The sequence below is a fragment of the Neltuma alba genome, unplaced genomic scaffold (assembly GCF_004799145.2).
Source record: "Neltuma alba isolate B1F8T4 unplaced genomic scaffold, ASM479914v2 tig00013202_pilon, whole genome shotgun sequence".
Lineage (NCBI taxonomy): Eukaryota > Viridiplantae > Streptophyta > Magnoliopsida > Fabales > Fabaceae > Neltuma > Neltuma alba.
The window spans coordinates 198673-215911 of record NW_021637507.1 but is presented as its reverse complement, the minus strand read 5'-3'; the positions used below and the strand labels follow the sequence as shown (position 1 = coordinate 215911).

Genomic DNA, 17239 nt, shown 5'->3' with positions numbered 1-17239 from the left:
TGCATGACAGACTTTTGTGGTTTTTCAGTCTTATGCTAAAAAAAAACATAATTGTCATCCCATACTTATTGGAAAAATCAAAATTTTAAGTAATTGTAAATGGTTGTATGTATATGGGTATTATATGACCTCCAATCTTAAATGTAAGAACTAATTGACTAATTTAAGTAGATTAGGAAAATAAGTTAAGTTAGTTATTTGTAATAAATAGATGTTGTCTTTTTTAAAATATTCTTACTAATCAAATTTATTGGTTAGAATTACTATTATTAAAAAAACTATCTTGAGAAAAAATAAATAAACATGAGAGATAAAGTGATTTGGGATCTTATATTTAGGATCAAAATAAAAATCAAACAAGGTTTATATTAAGGACCGGAGGTGTCATTATGTTATTAATTTATGATAATAAATTTCACAAAAACATATGATAATACTAATATTAACTGCTGATAATAAATTAATAATGCATCCTTCAGTCATTCATTAGCAAAATTGATCAAATCAAATATGATAAATTTCAATTCATTATTTTAAACATTCAACAACACAAAAACAAAATTTAATATAATCATATTTTGTTTTAACTCTTAAAGAGAAAACGAAAGGGTCTTAATTCTAAGATACTGATCGATAAGCCCATTAACTTTTTCTTTATAAATCAATATTACTAAATTTCATAAGGTGAGAAAGGATAACGTGGAAAACATAATGTGAGGAAGGACAAGCATGGTATAAATTATGATTAGGTTTTTTTTTATAACAAATATCCATTATATATGTTTATTACTGTTTAATAGTGTGGCAAAAAAATTTGTTGAATTGTAATTTTTATTTTTTATTTTAAATCAGGATTAAAAAAAAAAACTAGTTGTCAATTCTTATCCATATGTATTGTTTAATTTTTCATTTCACTTCCATTGCATACCTTATATTCTTATGCACCAAACATTGTCTTAATTCCGTGCACAAGCTTCCTTTGTTAATTTCAGGTTCACTAAAAACCATGAAAAACAGATGGAGTGGGGCGCAGATGAAGCCAAGTATTATGCATCGCTTTCACATAGAATATCAGTCAGTTGACCAGTTTCCATAAAAGATGTAATTCTATAGCAAAACGCAATCTCTACACTGACAAACAAAATAACGCTGGAGGAACATCTCACCAAAACATAAAACTCCTGTGTTAATCAGCATCTTCTCATTCCAAGATCACATTCACATGTCTGCAAGGAGCCTCAAAACAAAAACTCCTCCAGCTTCAAAATGTAAAAGCTAGCTCCTCGCTGGAAAGAAAAGAGAAGTAGAAATTGTTGACTGTAACTGTACAATAACCAACAGACTCGCTTTTGAGAAACTTCCTGCAGCTGAACTTTCCAACTGTGCATATTTGATGATGGTCCCAATACACAGAATGTTTAACGTAAAATGTTGTCTCCGAGTTTACTGAGATATCTCCTCGAAAATCCATGATCCCTTATTCCTAGTTCAAAGTAATAAAGTGGTCAGGTTCAGGAAACAGTGACGACACTTTAAACAGGAAGAATTCAGATTCAAAGAGAATGGAGGACGGCATATACCTCCAATGTAAAGCAGACATCTGAGTCTTCTGAGTAGTATTCGGAGTAATCTGATGGTTCGTCACAACAGAACTGGTAAAACTGTGAACAAACCCATAAACAACAGTTAGGACTGGAAAAATGAATAAACAAGTAGAAAATGAGAATCTAAAGTGTTCTAGCTTTGGAAACAGTCAAACCTTATCAATCTTCCCAACCATCGCTGAATCAGCCTCATCATCCACCTGAAACCAGCCACTTGTCATATATATGGTAGGAATCTCAAATTTTGAAAGAATAAGAAACATATGATTAGTAAATGGCTTTACTTAGTCCATTTCAGCTTGATATTCAGAAGGGAAAGTTTTACTGCTATCATTAGTAAATGAGAAGCTTGACTCCAAGTCATTGCCTTCTCTCTCTCTGTTTTTCTTTTTATTGCAAGAAACAATGACGCATAATTCGGCGAACAAAAAGGGAGGAAATTAAAGCCTCTGTCAAACGAAGTTACAAAAACAAGTTGGCCAAGAAGTACTAAACAAAATGACTACTCGGTTACCTAGATTGATTGATGTACCAAGGCCCTTGCATAAGTGTCTCAAAAACCCATAAATGATATTTTTCCAAAACCTCATTTCAGAGTTTCGAAGGACCCTCATGTCAACAAGATACAACAAGGTTTCAATGGGAGAAAGGGGAAAAAAACCTTGAATAATAACAGTGTCCATTTACCTGTATCATATCATTAGCCTCTTTATCCAAAGCTTGTTGGTATGCAGATTCTAGTTTTGCAGCTTGAAGAACATACGGTTTCCTTTCCTGATGAGAACGGAAAATTAAGTCCCAAAAGAATTATATTTTCCAACTTACAAAACGAGAATGGACTGGGCTTACCTCCTTGGACATGTTTTTCCAGATCTCAAACCCTTTCCTATCAATTTCAATCATATTTCCACCATTGCAGGTCTTGAAAAAGCTCTCGCTGAAAAGGAAACCTCATTAGCATCCGACCACTATTACCATATTCCAAACAGAACTCCAATCAAACATTTAAGTTCACTAATAAAAACTTCAGGGGGTGAGATTCTACATAAACAAGCGGAAAGGTGATACTGGTTGGTTCTCAAAACGTTTATCTGTCGCATGTTGGTTCACATCTTCAGAACTTCTATTCATGGCATGTTGGTTCACATCTCCAGAACTTGTATTCGTCACATGTTGGCTCCCATCTTCAGAGATTGTAATCGCCACATGTTGGTTCACATCTTCAGAACATTTATTCAATAGCTGGTTCACATTTGTTCCCCTAAACCTCTTTACGCCCTTCTTCGGTTCACATTCGTGCATGTCAGCCAACGCAATAGCCACCGATCTCCCACAGCCCTCACTGAAATGTACAAACATTGAAACTAAGAATGTGATAGGAACGGTGATCAATGATCCTTGAATTAGTTAATAAGATGAAAGAAATCACGAAAAGGAAATAACAATGCTATATAGTATATACCACTTGTCAAAAGCGCTACCATCGGGAGCACGGCGAAAGGCGCAGACCCTTTTCCTGTTTCTATGCACAGTCGCCATTAAACCGCTGCGTCAAGCTTTTCGACTCGACTCTGCAAATTTGTCATTTTGAGTGAAAGTTTCTTTGGTTCGGATATCCCCAAGCTGCAAATGGCGCCGAAGCCTGCAAAATTTCACCACCGCGAGATTGCGAATTTGCAAATTTGTTTTTCCGCCCAAAAAGTTGCATTTTTTAGCATGGAAAGTTTGTAACAGTGGGGGAAAAAAAAAGTTGAGCAGCTTTTCGTGCTGTAATCCAATAGTTGGCTCAAAACCCGCTGGTGGCACATTCCACGTAATAGTGGGTTCTGCTTTTTCGAGGAAAAAAAATAAAAAAAAAACTAAAGTGGTGATGGAACCCATCATTAATAAGAGATCGACACGTTGCTAGAAGGAAGCTCATGCAGGAACAGATGAGATCCAATGGCTAAAAATGCGCAGGAGTTCTTATACGGGATGCTAAGGATTTTCAGGGATTTGGGGTGCACAAACATTTTTAATGATATACTTTTATATTTTTTAGTTATAGACTCATTTTGCAGAATAAATTACACTATAAAGCAAATTTTATATCTAAAATTAGAGGAGTAATAAATTATTATTTTTTTGCAATAAGTTGCAATTAAATGTTCAAAAAAAATGTATTGTAAGAAATCCAAATTTCATAGAGTTTTGTTTTAAAAGTCTGTGTGATTAAAAGAAAGGAAATTGTATTAAAAAGGAAATGATGCCAAAGGAATATACAATTTTTGATTGGGGTGTTTGATTAAACTTATTTAAGATAATTTTATATTATATAAAATAAACATGTAAGAACACGTCTATTCCACGAAACGTGAAAATGATATTTTTGGGAATGATCCAAACACACAATGTTTGGTCCGCAATATATGCGGTGTTTTTATACCGTAAAAAAGAAAAACAGTAAGGCGGCATGACTCTGAAATCTGGAATTTCTATTCTTTTTCTCCTGTAGAAAAATTGAGATCCACGTATAATTACGAGTTGACATAATGTTTGATCTGTAAATTTATTTTTATTTTGATTTTAAGCTCTCAGGTTTCAAGTCATATGTTTTGATTTTTTTAATGAGTAAAATGATTTAAGTTTTTATTATATTATAAAAATTAATATTTTAAATAAAAAGAAATTTAAAGAATCACAAATCTCTAGTTTAAAATTTTAGGAACCAAAATCAAAATAAGAATAAATTTGAAGGACTAAAAATAATATCAATTATATAATTATATATCATTTTTATATATACTCCATCTCATTCTTATTATAAGTGTCAAATAATTAGTTCATAGATAAGAAACAATTAGTTAAAATTAATAAAAAAACAACAAATATGTTACAAATATATTTTTATTTCTAAATATATTTTTATAATGAATAAGAAAAGATAAAAAAAATGAAGGAATGTGATAAAAAAATTAAGAATAATATTATAAAAAGTACATTAAACACTAAGAAAAATTCAAATTAAAACTTTTAAAATAGATTACACACTTTTTAAAATTTGAAGTTTTCTAAATTTAAAGTTTATAAATGGGCAGGAAGTAATTAACAAGTTCGAAAAATCCGCAGTTTCTTTGGTTTAAATCAAGATATTCAAATTCCTAGGTCAAAAAAAAAAAACAAGATATTCAAATTCACGAGCCATCTCAATTTCCCGTGCTTATTTCCTGTCAGGATTATGCTCCACGTGGCATTGAAATGGGCAAATGGCTCCTTCGTACTGGCTGCGTGGAGTCGTAGGGAGTTGGTTCGCTTTCTGCGTCACGTAAAAGAAAGGACAATTTTTTCCCCCAAAAACAAAACTAATTTTACCAACATTTGACTCAAGTCAAATTCAAATGATGCCAAGCTCTCTAGTCACAAGTATATGATTAAAAAATTTAACATAATAAACATTAAAAACTTGATATATTTTTCTTATTTAAAAAAAATTTATCGATAAACAATTTTCAATATAAATGATTAAAAAGATACATAAAAAATCAACAGAAATAAAATAACAAGCTAAACTCATTTTCTAATATTTATAAATCAATTATGTAAGTCCTATATTTAGAATCCGAGCAACTTTCGAATTAGTTTGCAAAGCAAGCAAATATATGAAAAGAGGTTCTTCTCATTACATCAAAGCATTTTTTTTTCTTGGTAAAAAAAAAAAGCACTTTTTCCCCCCCAAGTGCTATGGGTTTCCCAACAAGCACTAATCAAATATTCCTCCAAGAATACTACGGTAGATTATAGACCGCCATCAAGCAAGCAAATCGCAACCGTTCGTTAGGCGGAAGCGACATGTACATCGACAAGTAAGCTGATACGGATAGCAAGGTCTGCATACCCATAATCGTTTCATTCCAAACCAACTGCTCAAGCACAAAATCCTTTACAAAATCAAACGCCAACACAAAACAGAATTAACATATCCAACACAAGAATCTAGTTATAAGGGACATCATTGAGTGATAAGCAGCAAGAGATTTTGAATTCAAACATCTTCTATATCATGTACTGCCCAAAAAAAAACGCGGGAGTCGGTACACATCAGCACACTAATGGTGGTCATTCATGCATGCATATGTATAGAGCTTAAAAGTTCATGTCCTTTTCTTACTTGGCCTTGTCAATGGGAGTGATATTTGAATGAATCCAAACTTCTTCCTCTGGCCTATGAACTGTTTCTGATCGCTATCATCTTTCTCAGATTTTGGAGGAAGAGCAACATCTTCCCTTAGTGCACGCAGCATTTGGCTCAAAGCAACCTTTTGTCTTTCAGGATTCTCTTCCATATCCTTTCTTGTGGCATATTCTTCAGGAACTTGCTTTCTGCTAAGCACATCTCTCATTGAAACTGTTGGCCTTAAAGCAGGCTTTGGATTGTTGTTCAACGGGTTTGATCTTGTTACATCTGGTAGAGGAGAATCTTGACAATTTCCAGCTAAATCGAATTTGTCACACTTAATAGAGTTATACATTGCTTGTCCCTTGAGATCATTCTCTGGAATCAGTCTCCTCAGAGCCTCTTGAGCAGCGTGTTGCTTCCTGTTTGCAGTGTCAACTCTGTTCAGAGCTTCTGTCAAGATCTGCTTGCTATGTCGAACTTCTTCTGTTGCTTCCTCCATCCGCCTCAGAATAGTCAATTTAGAAATACTCACATCATCAATTTGAAACTTGGAATCTGCGACCTTCTTTGCCATAGACTCCTCGGGTATTTTAGTTTCAGGGGTTAGAGATCGCTCCCTCAAAGGCAAAGTCACTTTTTCAGGCTTTGGTAGGACAAAGCCTGATGATCTCGCAGTACTGGATAGAGCCTTGATTTCGGCAAGAGCAATAGCTTCTGCTGCCATTGCAGCTTCTTCCATCTTCTTAGCAGCCAACCACCTCATCTCTGCAGTCTTAATACCAAATACATTCTCTTCACACAAATTGAAGGGAGTTGAAAATCTTGTTTCAACCATTCTATTGTACTGCCCAGCATCAGAATTGAAGCTCTTCATTATATCCATGGGATCATAAAAAATGCTACTTGTTTCTAGAGGAGCTACAGGCGGATTTAATCTAGTTTTTTCTTGAGCTCTGTCTTGAATAGAAACAGCAGCATATTTTGGTGCTTGCATTTCGAGTGTCCTCTCGAGAAAAATATTCTCCTTCTTCATCTTCTTAGTCAAAGATTCAACAGAAGATTGTATCATCTCAAGATCATTCATGGTCTTACCAAGATTAACTTTAGCTTGTTTTAACTCCATTAAGATCAGATCAGGTGATGAGATAGAGCAGGGAGTTGAACCATGCAATATCTGTTCTTGGTTATTGACAATATTTCCACATTTTTCCTTATTCATCTCCTTAATAACAGGAGGTCCACCCGGTTCATAGGCATGAACTTCATGAGTTGCAAAACATTTCAAGGATTCTTTCTGCAGCTGCTGCTTTAATTCCTCCACTATCCTTTTAGTGGCTCCCAGTTCTTCAAGCACGTCAAGTGTTTCGAGCTCTTTCACTATCAAATCTTTCTCCAACTCAGCTGCTTGTTCCTCCACTTTCTTTATGTCAAAACCATCAATGCCATTCTGTAAATGATCATCTTCTTCAACATCAGAAAGTAAGCCAAAGAAGTACATAGATGTCAAGAATGCATAAGGAACAATGCAACGTAAGATTAGACGAGTGATGCATCGGAAGTATAACCTGATCACAGAAATTACAAATTAATGATATAAATGGCTTCCTACAGATGATAACTTTGGCAATTTAAAGTTACTCATTTGGCTACAAGTTTAAACCTCAAAAGTACTCATGCAAAATGTGTACAACAAAGTGTCAGCATCTGGCACGAAAATTCTGAAAGGTGCATGTGATCATCGAATCTCGAAATCATATGTATTCCACTGCTTCTCCATCTAGTCTGAGATATCAAAATCAGACATATAGTTTTGTGCAAAGACATATAGTTTTGCTGCAAATCCGCTCTTATTAATATCGTATCAGATAACAATCATATAGTAAACTAATACCCAGCTTTGCAATGACTGGATTTGAACTATAAGTGGTAAAAAACAATTCCGCAATTGCTCGTTTGCTCTGATAACCGAGTACACTAATGAGATGAAAAGAACAATTAGAACATTACAGCTCGTAAGCATGAATTCCGTCCTGAAATTGTCTAAATGCAACAGATAGAAATTACAAATTACTAATGTAAATGGCTTCCTACATATGATAACTTTGGCATTTAAGGTACTCATTTGGTTGCAAGTTTAAACCTCAAATACTTATGCAAAATGTGTACAACAAAGTGTCAGCATCTGGCATGAAAATTCTGAAAGGTGCATGTGATTAGCGAATCTCAAAATTATATGTATTCCACTACGTGTTCATCTAGTCTGAGATATCAAAATCAGACATATGCTTTTGTAGCAAATTATCAAAGTGAAACTCTACCAGAAAAATTAAAAATCTGTCTCTGAAAATGACAGACGAGGAAAAGGACCGAAAAGAAATCTAAATTGAGGATACGATATCCGTACCAGATAAACATCATATAGTAAAACTAATACCTAGATTTGCAATGACTAGATTTGCAATGACTGGATTTGAACTATAAGTGGTAAAACAATTCGGCAATTGCTCGTTTGCTCTAATAACCGAGTACACTAATGACTGAAAGAACAATTAGAACATTACAGCTCGTAAGCATGAATTCCGTCCTGAAATTGTCTAAATGTCTAAATGCAACAGAGTATTTCAGTTAACTTCACGATATGATTTGCCACTTGGACTTCATCCATTGAATCTGATGGAAAAATTTTGCTAAAAAAACACTAGCAAATAAATGTGCTATCACCAATAGTTAGCCCCAAAAAAATAATGTTTATAGCTGAAAAACAATAAATGGAAAAGTAGCAATGTGAATTTTGAATCAAGCGAACTTACAATGGCCTCCCCAAGCTTGTAAAGAGGTGGCCAAGGTCCACTACCTCCAAAACGGGTCACTACTGCCTCCTTAACAGACCCAATGGCGGCGATGTGTCAATCTCAGCTCTCAAATTAACTCTTTTTGACGCCAAAACTGGGGTTCCCACTTGACCCGTTTCCAGCATTGAGCTTTTCGGAACCCTTATCGGGTCTCACCTCCCTTATGGCAGGCGTTCCCGGAACCCCCTCGACAGTTAATTCCTGGGTTTCGGCCATCTCACCGACTAGTACAAAAGCGAGACTCAGAGAAACACCCACAGCTAAAAAGGCCAAGAGGCCTGAGCTTGGACTTCCGGGACGGATCCATTCTCCAATTTATGCAATTCCAAGGAAAATGATGATGTCTCATAGGCGAGTCACAGCTCAGGTGAAAGGATGGTGAGTCAGGACGAGTGAGTAACAGGGTCCACACACTCCATAGCCCACTCGGCGGATAAAAGTGATCGCAGAACGGGAAAGCAGGAAAGGCAAAAAGAAGGCTTTGCGCTTTTGGGAAGCCTTTCTCCGGCAATAATATTATGGGGCTGAAGTATTGGATTGCGAGTAGCCTTCGATGTGGTTGGTCCCTGAAATCAAAAGTCAAAGTCGGTAGGAATAAGATCCAATGACAAAGTAGCACGTAAGCGGGTGTAGATTGGGCCAGCTTGCAAGGAAGATGAGTTTGCGTTAATTAAGGGCGTAATATTCGGTTTCCGGCGAAGCTTTGACAAAGTCGCCGTAATGATGACCTTTCGGACGGGGAAAGACGGAAAAGTATACAGTCGCACTCGCACAACGACGACGTCTTGCATTGCTGCTCCCTTGCACGCCTCTCTCATTTTCATTTTTCGGTTTCAGCCTTTCAGGCTGCCTGTTAGGATGAGCCATTTAATAAAAATTTACCTAGTTGGAATAAATTTTCATCACATATTTACCTCTTATTTCATAAATCATCAATTATTCATTTAATTATATTTTTAAAACTTGTAATACCTGATTCATTTAAAAATGAGTCGAGTATAATATTATTAGATTTGAATATATTCAATTAATGATATTTCAATCACATATTGATTGAAATTTGAATATATTAAATTAAATAAAAAATTATTAAAATAAATCAAATTTAATTGGAGGTTCAAATGGCAAAATTAATAATTAATTTTGATTTTGAATAATATCTTAATTAGGGTTTGAATATATTGCATTAAATGTGAAGCGTCATAATTAAATAGTATATCAAGTGGAGGCTTAAATGGAGAAATAAATCATTACTTTTAAATTTTTATCTATTCTTCCTAAATTTCATATCTCTAATTCAAGTTCTATTTGAATAGATAAAAAAATCATACTCCTATAAAAAGTAAATATTGAGTTACAGTAGATAATGTGATTTATTAAAATTTTAAATCTAATCAAATATGCTAATCCGTGCATTGCAGGAAAGAAATTTCTAATTATTATTAAAAACTACTTATAAGTCATTTTAAGCAAGTCTTCAATGAATCCGCTGATATTAAAATAAATGGTTAATAAATTTTAGTCAGGTTTTGGTCTTTTAAGGGATGTTTCGATAGAAACCAAATAATAATTTTAAAAATACTTTTACGGTATATGAAATAAATATGTGAAGAAATTTTTTTTGTTTTGTAGAAAGTATTTTTTAAAAGCACTTATTCACATTACCAAACACCCCTTAAATTTCTATTCATTTAAAATATTAGTTCCTATAGTTTGATAAAAAACTAAACCATTCTACCTTAAATGGATCAAAACTTATGGTTTAAGACTTTAGAGACCATCTCCGGTCAAAAAAAAAAAAGACTTTAGAGACAAGGCCAAGATAGAACAACTTAAATGACCAAAAATTATTTAACTCTAAAATATAAATAAATAAAAATAAATGTGGTTAAGTTTATGAGAATCTGTTATTATCGATTATTTTTACGAAATCAATCCTTTTTAAAATTTTAAATTCTTAATCTAAAAATTATTTTAAAAAATCTGACAATGAAGAAACATTAATTGTGATTTTAATGACTGTGAATAATATCCTTAAAAATTACTCAAAATAAATAATCATTGTGCAGTTTTTAGTTTCAGACTCTATACGATAGCCAAATTTAATATATCTAATTTCTTACCATTTTAAAAGAATAAAATTCTAAATATTAGTTATATTCACTCTTATAAGTTCTGAGTCTTTTAAAAACATTATTTATAAGAAATAAAATAAAATGTTTTCATCATGTTTGTTGATTCCAAAACAAATTAAATGTACATTCTGATTCTAATATAATATTTTATGTTAAATATTTCAAATTCGGCTGAGAGAGTTGTCACCTGTCTCAAGTGATGAATGATCCAGTGGCAAACTTCCACCTTAATTAACTAGGGCATGGGGGGAATTTCTTTTCCAAGTCATATAAAGTTTCTTGACAATCATAACTAAGTGAATAACTGTGTGCTTGAACAAAATTAACTGCAATATTAGTCTAAACAATCACCTTCTTAGTTGTGTCTCTACGCGTTATCCTTCATGCCTCTTGTCCGTTGTTAAATAAATAAATAAATGTACTTGTGTTAGAAAATGAATTTACTTTACCTGTCACAATGATTTATATTATTACGCAGATGAGAAATTATCACATGCAAGAAACGTATCCCTTCAAATTTAATTTCCTTATATATATATAGTATTAATCCATTAATCTACTGGTTAAATGAGATGATATAATTATGTTTTTAGAGACAAAATGTTATAAGTGGAAAGGGGTAAAACGTGCATACCAAAATGATGAAGACGAGTATTATTATTATTGTAATTTGTTAGGAGTTGTAAATCATGATTTGTAATTATTAACCCTTTTCAGAAGCAAGAGGAAAAAGGCATGCACTGTTGGAGGCTGGCATGGCCAGCAAATTATCTCCTTTAATACTTTTTGATTATATATGAAGTCAATATATATGCTTCTTTCCCCAGTAATATTTCACATACTTTCTGAGGTTTAATTTAAAATCATACTAGTATTTTTTTGTGCTTACATATTGACTGAATAGGGTCATATCTAACATAAGGATTGAACCCTTGTCGACAGTGTAAATATATACTCTTTTGATTTTTAATGTAATCTAATTTGAGAATTAATATTAATCTTATGGGTTAAGAAAAATACTATAAAATAAAGCGTTGCATTTATAAAGCCGTTGTTAGAGATTAATAGGTCAGCTTGGTCATTAGCTTTTTTTTTCTCCCTGTTTTAAAGAATGAAAGAAAGAAATTCTGGCTCTTCCTTTATACTGTCAGCTCTTTTTTACCACTTGAACTATTGTTATAGCGCCTGATGGCCTGATTATTGATTAGTGATATCAGGCTCAGTCTTCAGCCCAAAAAAATTATCCGCCCACTTATTCTTTTTTTGTTGTTGTTGTTTGGGTGTTAAATATTCACCGCACTTAAATGATTATGACGTTCTAGAATCATTAGGTTGATTATTAGATGCAATGATATAATTCATCAGGCCCCCTCCATTACGGGAAAAAAAAATTAAAAAACAATACCTCCAGTACATGGAGTTAACTAATGTAATTAGATTAAAAAAATTAATTAAATTAACTATTTTTTTAATAAATGTGTGTTGATTTTTGAAAATATGTTTTTTAATCATGTGTATTGTAGCTACTCTTAGAAACCTGGTTACTATGCATAATCAATAAGAGAGGAAAGTTATAAATTTCAGAAATAAAATAAATTAAAGTATTATACTTAGAATCAAAATAAATGTGTATAGCTCTTATATTTAGTACGGGGATAGTAATAATTATGAAATTCCACACAAACAATCTAATTACTGCAAATTAGGAATTATGCTTACTTAGAACTGTGCAGTAACTTCTTTTTTTTTTAAAAAAAAAAGCATAGATTGTCTATTTAAACCTCAAGTAAAATACAAGAGCATTTTGAATTTGTTTGAAATAATTTATAAATAATTTTTTAATTATGATTTAAAATACGAAATAAATATGTAAAAAATTATTTTAAACTACATAAACGTGTTTATTGTGTATGTGAATTTTCTTCTTCCTTAGTAATAATTATGAAATTCCACAAAAAAAAACATCTAATTACTGCAAATTAGGAATTATGCTTACTTAGAACTGTGCAGTAACTTTTTTTTTTAAAAAAAAAAACATAGATTGTCTATTTTAAACCTCAAGTAAAATACAAGAGCATTTTCAATTTGTTTGAAATAATTATAAATAATTTTTTAATTATGATTTAGAAAATACAAAATAAATATGTAAAAAATTATTTTAAACTACATAAACGTGTTTATTGTGTATGTGAATTTTCTTCTTCCTCCACAAGGAGTGAGGACAGGTGTGAAAAAAAAAAAGACGATCATATATTATTGGACGCAAATTATGAATCCAACGACATTTATTTGTTAAGGGGCCTATAATGACCTTTCAAATATCTTTCTTTCATTTATATAAAATTAAATTTTTAGATGATGGGACGATATGAGGCATTTGAAGCTCCACTGCCCTTTGCTACGCCGTTGTCCCTGGGTCTGTTTGTGGTTTTTATTACATAAATAAGGTGAAAATCATCACGATCGAAGTGTCTCTTAGTATGTATCTAAATCCATGCTACAATTACGTGGGCACGTGACTGCATGCAATCAAACCTGAGAAGGTATTATATCCATACGTAAATTATAATTACAGCGAATAGCTATTTAATGTTTACAAGTCGTGGAGCAGTGGCTTATTTCCCACCGATAAAACATGCGACATGCCTAATTTAAATGTTAGATCAAGGTTTTTAATTTTTTTAATAAATACTCCTCCGGTCCTTAATATAAGACCCATTTAACTAATTTGATTAATTAAGGAAGTTAGGTAAGTTAGTTAATTATAAAAAAAAGTGACATATTTTTCCTAAAACATCATAATCATCTTTTTTAATATCCATCTCCTTCTTCTACTTGATTATGGTTGAGAGAGTATCCATAGGGGTAATTTAGAGAAAATTGATGAATATGAAAAAGGGGTCTTATATTTAGGACCAAAATCAACACAAGAATTGGGTCTATATTAAAGACCGGAGGAGTACTACTTCCGGGCTTAATTATAAAACTTATTTTGTAGTCTATAAATGAAATTTTATTATTAGAATTTGAGGTACATGTATTTTTGGTATTTTCTGGTAGTCATTAATAATTACCCTCAACTAACGAAGTTCCAAAAATATTTATAATTGGCTTTAACGCCAACACCGATGCGAGAAGACGCTGTTTGGTTTTTTTTTGGTTTTGGGGTGGGGGGGGGGGATTTCCCTTGCACGTGGAATTGGGCCAACGTAATAAATGGGGAATCTTTATTTATTTATTTATTTATTTTTTTGGGGGGACAATGGGTGAAAGGGGTCATGATTTGAGGGAAGGAATGTGTATTTCAAGGACTGATCACGTGATTTTTGGGCGCTACATGCCGCAGATGCTGCATTGTATCACGCTTTCGCCATAGATTGAGAAACTCGTGCTCCAAAACTTCACATCTAACCAACAACAAAAATTTGCCAGGGTCATGTCACCCAAAAAAAAACGAAGAGAAAGTTAGCTAGAGTCATATTGATCTCTCTCTCTTTTTTTTTTTTGACCAGAGATATTGATATCTCACAACTTCTTCAAATTCGTGATAAACAATTTGTAAGCAAAGCATATTATGATCCTAATAAATTCGTGAGACCCAACTCATATAGATTTCGATCCTAAATATGAGAGATAGTTAGAGATTTAATTTAACCCTAAATATAAGAACTCAACACATTTTGTGTCCTAAATTTATAATTTTTTTTAAAAAATACTCTTATTGATTATGAAGAGTTTTTACCAAAGAGTAATTTTAAATTATACGATTAAAAAGAGTAAATTAAAAAAATCAACACACATTTATTACAAATAATCGGTTTAACTTGTTTTCTTCATCTCTTCATACTAATTATTTAACTGTTATATTAAGAAGTGGAGATAGTATTTCACTAGAATATTTTAGAGAAATCAAATTATATTTATTAGAATTAAGTGATTTATTTAAATGCTTCAATTTATTTAGGTTAGCTAAATAGCTTTTAGACAGGAAAAGTATTTATCAATAAAATCTTCAAGCATTTAGATTTATGTCCTTATTGCGGACAAAAAAAATATTCTTATTAGATATAAGCCACGTTCTCAACAACTTGATCAACTTTCCTCGATCAGCAACAATCACCAATAACTATCTACCAAATGGTTTTCCTTAACGCTTTGTTTGGTTCGACAGAAGGGAGGGAAACGGAGGTTAATTAAAAGAAAGGGAAGAGAGGTCATGGTTTTGTTTGGTTGAAGGAGAGAGGAAGAGAGGGAAAATTTCTTGTTTGGTTCATAAGATGATGGGAGGGGAGGTAATGATAAATTGACAAATATGCCCTTATCTCTATATTTAGACTGATTTATTTTTTATTACGATATTTATGTCAAAATTATTATTTCTTAATTTATCAATTAAAAAAAACCAATTACCTCACTTACATGTGATAAAAAAATGATAAAACTATAAAAAATTAGAAAATATGATAAAAAATTTAATATTCTATCTCATTAATTTTATAAATATATGTATTAATATATATGATATGTATATATTATATAATTACAACACGTAGGTTATGATATGTATATATTAATATATATGCATGTTATCTGAGATTATAATACACACAAGCTATAGTATATAATTATAATACGCACATGCTATGATATGAATACATTAATATATATGATATGTGTATATTATAATATTATAATCATCAAATATTATTAGTGGCTAAAAAGAGAAAGAAGTGAAAAAAAGGTTTTTAATAAGATGGACAAATTTGTAATATTAAAAAGTTAGTATAGGTAGTTTAGTCAATGTTAGACATAATATTTCTCTCCCCTCCAAAAAACCCCAAATTTGGAGGGGAGCATGCAGAGAGGAGGGGAGCACTAAAAGGTAAATTTCTTCCTCCCTCTCCCCTCTATTTTTTCCAACCAAACATACTTATCTTCTCTCCTCCCCTCTCCTCAAAAACCCTCCAACCAAACAGAGCCTTGATCTCACTCCAATGCAAAGCAATTAGCTTCCTTGTCGGGTATGGCCTTCTCAAATCTCTAAATCCAGTTAAAAAGAGAACACACCCATATTTATTAATAATTTAAACTATAAAGAGTATTTTTTTAAGAAAATAAAAAGTTAGTTGTCAAAGGATATAAAACAAGAATAAATTTTATTTTACCTCAAAATGATTAAGCGTGTATCTTAAATCACTGACATAAATTACGGTTGAATTCTACATTATTTGAGGTTGCCTTTGAATTCTCCATTATTGAAATTACAAAAAAGTTTACTTGAAACAGATGTTTGCAGTATCAAATTTTTTTATTGAAAACATTAAATTATTTTTAACAAATTCGAATCGCTCAGATTATTCAAAGGATAGAAATTGGTTTTAAGAAATAAAAAAAGATTAATGCGGACGACAACAACGCATTGTTTGATAGATACCACATAACGGAAAATACGCATGCATCAGTATATCATCGCACCGAAAAAGTTGTGCAGAGAGCTTAATGATCGTCCATTAATGACTCCCAAGCATGTGGCTCAGACCTCAGACCTCAGAGATCGGAAAGAAAAAGAAGAAGTTCAGACCTGGGCCACTAGCCAGCTACCTCTGGTCCTTACTTTCTACACTACACGTACTGTTCAAGAAGATCACAGATTGCAATAAATTACGATCCTTTAATAGCAGGGGGCCACGTTACAGGCTGCATCTAATAAAACCAGTAGCAATGTGAGGGATTTAGCACTTATTTTAATGCACAGATCAATCATACGTATTATCTTCAGCACTAGTAGTAGCTTCATATTTGGATCCAAACAGAAAAATATTTAAAGCTATCTCATTGTGGGGTACTTTCAAATCTGATCGATCACTTGCTTCACATTTGGAAACGTGTATATATATGAAGGTTTAGAATTGACACAACCAACAATTGCAACCAAAATCGCTCGCGGAAAGGAAAAGCACAGAGAGAGAGAGTTAGTTTGTTGCTGTGTTTTATATGCGTATATGAATATACGTGTCATTCAATTGCCGCTCTCGTTAATGTCTCTGTCTGAATATATGTATATATATATATAAATATATATGAAGACTGAAATTGCAGTTCTGCAATTTAATGAGGCTGAATTGTTAGCATCAGGCTCGTCCCATATCATCAAGAACCAACCAATATTAATAATATTAGCTAGCTAGGTGGGAGGATAACGTGATGCCAAAAGCACAGGAAACTTCAATTTATCTAGCCATATATATCTAGACCAGAAGTAGTTCTCTGGTTTGTTTCTTATCTTTTTATGCTCAGAACAAGATATGTACAGAATTGAATTCTCTCGTGATTCATCAATATGAATCAACCTCTTGCTTCAGACTGTGCCTGTACATAGTATATAACGACTCAATCATCTTCATATGACAGATGAGACACCGTACCACATCCATGACTGTGATTAACTAATCATTAGGCTTACCGCTTAACCCCGTTCTTATATAGGATTTA

The 17239-nt window shown here is 32.4% G+C and overlaps 2 protein-coding genes across 4 annotated transcripts; both read right to left on the bottom strand.

Annotated features, from left to right (window-relative positions):
* Nucleotides 1-1034: 1034 nt before the first annotated feature.
* LOC114735335 (high mobility group B protein 7-like) lies at nucleotides 1035-3290 on the bottom strand. 2 transcript variants are annotated; one of them, XM_028923024.1, is made up of 7 exons: nucleotides 3067-3290; nucleotides 2650-2968; nucleotides 2454-2541; nucleotides 2292-2378; nucleotides 1760-1804; nucleotides 1581-1661; nucleotides 1035-1483 (listed from the first exon to the last, which is right to left on the bottom strand). In XM_028923024.1, the coding sequence occupies exons 1-7, from the start codon at nucleotides 3086-3088 to the stop codon at nucleotides 1478-1480; spliced, it is 648 nt and encodes a 215-aa protein (XP_028778857.1). In that variant the 5' UTR covers nucleotides 3089-3290; the 3' UTR covers nucleotides 1035-1477. The 2 variants fall into 2 exon arrangements, with proteins under 2 accessions (XP_028778857.1, XP_028778856.1); XM_028923023.1 differs by having other exon boundaries at nucleotides 2650-2946.
* Nucleotides 3291-5316: 2026 nt separating this feature from the next.
* On the bottom strand, nucleotides 5317-9174 carry LOC114735287 (WEB family protein At2g40480-like). Of its 2 annotated transcripts, none has more exons than XM_028922973.1 (2): nucleotides 8571-9174; nucleotides 5317-7221 (listed from the first exon to the last, which is right to left on the bottom strand). In XM_028922973.1, exon 2 carries the CDS (start codon nucleotides 6977-6979, stop codon nucleotides 5735-5737), a length of 1245 nt encoding a protein of 414 aa, XP_028778806.1. In that variant the 5' UTR covers nucleotides 6980-7221; nucleotides 8571-9174; the 3' UTR covers nucleotides 5317-5734. The 2 variants fall into 2 exon arrangements, with proteins under 2 accessions (XP_028778806.1, XP_028778805.1); XM_028922972.1 differs by having other exon boundaries at nucleotides 5317-7207.
* Between the last annotated feature and the right edge of the window lie 8065 nt (nucleotides 9175-17239).